We start from the raw sequence: 6,075 nt of genomic DNA, 5'->3' as shown, positions 1-6,075 counted from the left end.
TGGCAGCATCATGTTGGAAGCATCATGTTGGTTGCATCATGTTGGCAGCATCATGTTGGCAGCATCTTGTTGGTAGCATCATGTTAGCAGCATCATGTTGGTAGCATCATGTTGGTAGCATCATGTTGGCAGCATCATGTTGGTAGCATCATGTTGGTAGCATCATGTTGGCAGCATCATGTTGGTAGCATCATGTTGGTAGCATCATCTTGGCAGCATCATGTTGGTAGCATCATCTTGGTAGCATCTTGTTGGTAGCATCATGTTGGTAGCATCATGTTGGCAGCATCATGTTGGTAGCCTCATGTTGGCAACATCATGTTGGCAGCATCATGTTGGTAGCATCATGTTGGCAACATCATGTTGGTAGCATCATGTTGGTAGCATCATGTTGGCAGCATCATGCTGGTAGCATCATGTTGGTAGCATCATGTTGGTAGCATCATGTTCGTGGCCTTCCAACTGAACAAAAGAAATTAATGGAAAAATAAATAAATAAAGAAATAAATTAGGAAAAAATGAGAAAAATGATTTTTGAGAATTTTACTTAAAATTTAAATAAATAAAAAAAAATGGCCTTCAGTTCTTTTAGTTGGGCAGGAGTAGGTATGGCCCTGGATAGTTCCTCTGATGTTATTTATGTAGGTTATCCTGGGCAGATGGTAATCCGATGTTCTGGAATCTCCTACCACTTGGATGGAGCACAAGTAGAATAGGTAAGGGCCGGTAGAAGTAGAATAATGTTAATAAGTATTATTAACATACGTCTTGCCCCTTTATCTGGCGTCTATCCTGGAAGACCACGCCAGGAACAGAGCTGGTAAATAAGAGAAAATAAAACTGGTTACCCATAGTCATGATAATATAACATTTAAGAAAGAAAAAGAATGATAAATGCCAAAATCATTACTGGTAACCAGCAAACACTAGAAAAGAACAAACAGTAATACTCCTGGTAGATCACCCTACCTGATTAGGAGAAGAGTGGAGGTGAAGTGGCTCTCCAAACTTCAATCCACACCAGGTAAGGTCAATATTACCAGGAGTAGAAACTTTAACAAATCGGACACCAGGAACTAGTTTTGCCCCAGCCCGCCAGAGGGGGGGGGAGGGGTGTGTGCGCGCGCGCAACGTAACTCTCTAATGGTTCCTGGTTGCCCGAACAACCTTAACCCCACTTACACCTACTTTTCCCTCACAATACCCCCTTCCAAAACTTATGGACGGAGTCAATAAGTCAACGAACAGAGGGAAAAGAACTAAATACAACCTCGGCTCAGCCAATCTGAAAAGTGGTTTTCAGAGCCAGAAATATAAACGACTTTAAACTTATAGGGCTGAATAGCCAGAGCCCCTTTCAAGTGTCTGTTAATGCATAACATTCTTTATCCACAGTGGAATATATTTCTTCTTTGGGCAGCTGGACGCATAGTCGAAGTTAAAATATATTTATGACCTGATGAACGAGGAGTGATAGGGTCAACTATATCTACTGCAACCCTTGCAAAAGGTACTGAGAAAATTGGTGTCTTTACCATAGGAACTCTCCTAGTTCTACCCTTCTGCGTGGAAAGTTGACATACGTGACATGATCTGCAGTACTTATAGATGTCAGAGGACATGCTAGGCCAGAAATATAAGTCCTTGATTTTATTATAGGTCTTCCTATGTGAAAAATGGCCAGAGACTGGCAAGTCATGAGAAATCTTTAAAATAGTTTCACGGCAATCCTGCGGAATGACTAACAGGCTTCGACCAACGTCATTGGGCTTGTCCGCAGACACTATAGTCTTGTACAAAAGATCGTGTTTGAACTCAAACTTGTAAGAAAATTTCTTTCTCTGGGTCACCTTGCCATTTAAAGCTAACTTCCGAGATTCCTCTAAGGAAGGACAAGTCTTTTGAAGACCCTCTAAATCTATATGAGACAGCTCGATTGGCTTTCCTTTCGAAAGAACTAATGGGTGGATAGGTTTTACCTTAGACTGAGCTCTGGTAACGACGTTAATTGAGTCTAGTTGTTGTATAGATTGTGCCACACGTAGTTTTCCACTGGCGTCTGCGTTGTCCAGTTCAAGTGACTGACTTACTAAAGGTGTTACCGGAGTTTTGTAACCATCAGCTCTCTGATTTAGGTTATCCAACTGAATCTCATCTGGAACTATCTGTGAAGAAACAGAGATATTAGGTTCCAACCCTTCCTTGGAAACTCCAAATTCCAAACAGTCCTTCTCAGAAGGGAAAGCAGCCCCTTTTATGTTCCCAACCAAAACAGAACACGAGGTTATCGGGGCAACTACGGCATCTACCCATCCTGAGAACCATTTGCACCTAACAAAACATCTGACTGTTGGAAAAGAATCGCTTCTTCCTAAATAGTCAGTTAACTTAGTGGACTTATAACGTGAAGAATCTAGGTTAGGGAAAAGCTTACTCGAGATAACAATACAGGAACATCCAGTGTCTCTAAGAATGGTTGACACATTCATACCATTGACTGTACCTTCACTAAAAGGTGCGTTTATGTGTTATTGCTGTTCTTGCTGTTGAACAGCGGTTTAGTGCCGATGAAGGTAGCGTAGGTAGCAATGATACGGCCGTGGACTAGATTGGCTTTAATCGGGTAGGAGTGAGTACACAACGGGCAGTGTGAGGAAGTGACCGCAAGCCAGTCCGTGGAGGGGGAGTACCTGTGTACGTCAAGTCGGTCGAGGCGGGAGTGAGAGAGGGTGGACTGTGTGTCCCACCGACCTAGGTAGGCCTACAGAGGGCAGCACTGAATGCCGCGAAATATGAACTAGTCAGAGCAGACGGCTAGGCTGTGTGCTCTGCCAGTACAGGCTGTCTACATTTGCTCGGCCACGCACCTCGCGTCGTCCCGACGCGACAATACTGGTGGGCCCATAGGTATAAAGGAATTACACTAGCTACCCCAGAGAGGGACTGGCTTTCGCTCACTAGTAAATAAAAAATGGACAAAAAAAAAATGCAACAGGCAAAAAAAAACTCTCCCATCCAGGGGAAGAGAAAACTGGTTTGCCCGCGCTGTTTCATCGAGTAGAGAGCCGGGAGACGTCAGCACTGGAACTAAAATCTTCTATATACAGGTTGTCCGCAGGGCTGAACATCAGTTGACCACTCGTCTACTAACGTTGTTGCACGCTCACATCTGCAAACAATGACTGACAGTAGCATTTCCTAAGGTGTGACATGTAACTCAGAGGGCAGCACTGAATGCCGCGAAATATGAACTAGTCAGAGCAGACGGCTAGGCTGTGTGCTCTGCCAGTACAGGCTGTCTACATTTGCTCGGCCACGCACCTCGCGTCGTCCCGACGCGACAATACTGGTGGGCCCATAGGTATAAAGGAATTACACTAGCTACCCCAGAGAGGGACTTAAGTTTGTAACACTCAGATCGGTAGTGCCCTCGTTTGCCACAGTTGAAACAAGTCACTACACGCTTAGCGGGTGAGGTTGGGGGTGGTGTCTGCTGGCGACGTTTCGCCCTGGTCCAGGAAGTCGATGACTGCCTTTTTGTATAAGACCGACTGTTGTTACTGTGGTCGCTATTTTTACTTAGGCGCGTATTAGTGGGACTGGGGTTAGAACCTTTGTGGGTTGGCTGTCTGACAGCAGCAGCAAAAGTGACTTCCGGCTGCGACCGCGGGGTCACTGCGGACGGCGCTGCAAGGATGGGTAGGGGATCATCCGCAAAGCGGCAAACCTTGCCTTGCTCGGAAGGCGGCTTGAGCGAGTCGATGGCGTCATATGCACCCAGGACGTCGTGCTGAGGGCCGAGTCCTAGCGCATCAATGGCAGCCCAGAGGTTAGGGGCGGAATCCCTCCGCATGATGCCGACAGCCAGCATGGGGATGATGTCTTTAATAGCCATACGGCCATCACCATCCGCCCACTTAGTGGAGTTGACGGCATCAGTAAAGTCCGTGGCGGCTTGCTCGAAACGGCAAACGCAAGCCAGGGGGCTTTCGTGCCGGTATTGACATTCGGCCAAGACGCTGGTAACGATGTCAATGTAATGGCGTTGGCGACTACGCCGAAAATAACGCCTAAATTCCTCCTTAAGTTCACCCCAAGACTGAATCTTACAAACGCGCTTGAGCTGCACAAAGGCACCTATATCACCCTGGGTGAGATCCACTGCTGCAACAGCAGCACGAATGTACTGTGTATCTGTTGGGCTATCAAATAGAGCCTGAACAGTCGCCTCGACTGACTGCAGCCATGGCTCTAAACTATTTGCACGACCGTCAAAAATAAGGGTCAGGTATGGACGATGAGCCGGCCCACTGGTGGTCGAGGCTTGAGCCACAAGTTGACCAACTGTCGCTGGGGCTTCGATGCCCTGCCGCGTGCTCACGCTGGCTGAGGCACCATTGCTGGCACCAGCAGAATCTGGGGTAACGGCATGGCCACTGCGTGTCTTAGTCATGACGTCAATTGTTGAAATGCAAGTAGGTCACGAAGATGGTAAACAGGTCAGAGCAAGAAATGGTATGCACTGGCTACAATTCAAAACAGAGTCAAAGAGAACTCAGCACCACAGTACTAGGTAAACTGCTTAGTGATAGAAATAATTTGAGCAAAACAACAATAAAAAGGGAAATAGTGATACACTCTGAAAACAAAATAAGAGATGTATGCAAGTGAATGTACTACAGGGAAGTGCACAAAATGAAGCTAAGGATAGTCAATAATTTCACCAGGAATCTGGCAACAAAATTTATGAAAAGGAGTTGAACTGTAAACACTGGTAGCAAAAATTGCACAAAATTAAAATAAATCAGGTACTACACAACACTAAACTGTGCTGCAAGCACAGTTTAAAAAGATTGCGGGTGCTAGCAGTAGCAAATTGAAACGCAAAAAAAAAAGGTAATTCACTTGCACAAGGGAAGTTGGCACAAAAAAGATATCAGAGTATGGAATAGTGCCAAAAATCACACAAAAAAAAAATACACTGACCAGAATTGCTATATTGCACACAAAATAAAATTAATAAAAATGCAAATTATTAAATTCAAGAATATGGCAAAGGTTAACTGGTGTTAGCAGGGTGTACACTGGCAAAAAGAAAAAAAAATTTGCACAATCTCAAGGTCAAAATTAATTAACTTCACAAGGAATTTTGGTAATTAATGGTAAATAAGCAGGTTCCCAAAAATACACTCAATGACTTGGGTATATAAAATAGCAAAAAGCAATGCACATAGGTGAATATTCACTGATAAAACATAGAATATATGTAGAGCAAAATAAATGGGGGAACAGAAAAAAAAATTTAATGGGCTAGGCACAGATTGTATGACTGCAGGTAGAATATACTAATACTTAAGTACTTGAAGATTACACTTATTAAAAGAAAAAGAAAACTAACAAACAAAACAGTGCAAGGGTGTCAACAATCTGTGGCTAACTTGCAGGTGCAACTAGGAAAAAAAAAATAACAGTACACAGGAATTACATGAAAACTGTATGTGAGAGGTAAATTGTATAAATGGTTAACACTGAACAATTTAAATCAATAACTGAGGTGCAAGAAGCAGAATAGAGAAAAACTGGAATTTAAAATGTAGGAGTGCAAAAATAAATTCACAAAATTTAAGCTGTAGGTAAATGGCAAAATGTGCACTGATGACACTGAACAATTTACTGAAGTATGGCTTCAGTAACTAACTGTATTGGTGCAGGACAGTTAAATAATGTCACAAAATATTAGGAAATGCTAGGTAAGTCACTGTTTACTTAACTTTGAGTGCAGGTGGACGAAGGTACGGCAGGTGCTGGAACTTTCAGTGATGTTCTAGTGACACTACACGCCTCGTAGCATTTGTATACTGCTATGGGGCTTCAATGTCGTAGAAAAAAAATATCAGAAAGGACTTGGGAAGAACAGGAAGGACCGGAGTAACTCTGTGGAGGTATAAGATATTAGACGTGGGTACCCGGCGTGAACCACAGCTGGTGTATGGTTGTTTACACTGGCAAGCGTGTCTGGGCGCGCTGACTGACTGCGGCTTCAGCACACGGAGAACAAAACATTTACTGCACTAC

The 6,075-nt window shown here is 43.9% G+C and overlaps 1 protein-coding gene across 1 annotated transcript; it reads right to left on the bottom strand.

The window, feature by feature from the left end:
• Positions 1-528: 528 nt before the first annotated feature.
• Positions 529-4,958, bottom strand: LOC128695025 (uncharacterized). The gene is made up of 2 exons (XM_070091479.1): positions 1,980-4,958; positions 529-817 (listed from the first exon to the last, which is right to left on the bottom strand). The coding sequence occupies exon 1, from the start codon at positions 4,451-4,453 to the stop codon at positions 3,269-3,271; it is 1,185 nt and encodes a 394-aa protein (XP_069947580.1). The 5' UTR covers positions 4,454-4,958; the 3' UTR covers positions 529-817; positions 1,980-3,268.
• Positions 4,959-6,075: the final 1,117 nt, after the last annotated feature.

This window comes from Cherax quadricarinatus, chromosome 35 (assembly GCF_038502225.1).
Source record: "Cherax quadricarinatus isolate ZL_2023a chromosome 35, ASM3850222v1, whole genome shotgun sequence".
Taxonomy (NCBI): Eukaryota; Metazoa; Arthropoda; class Malacostraca; order Decapoda; family Parastacidae; genus Cherax; species Cherax quadricarinatus.
This window is presented reverse-complemented; position numbering and strand designations above follow the sequence as displayed.

Excerpts from the sequence above, each read along its gene's own strand:
- LOC128695025 (XM_070091479.1), bottom strand. The coding sequence starts at position 4,453 with ATGACTAAGACACGCAGTGGCCATGCCGTTACCCCAGATTCTGCTGGT.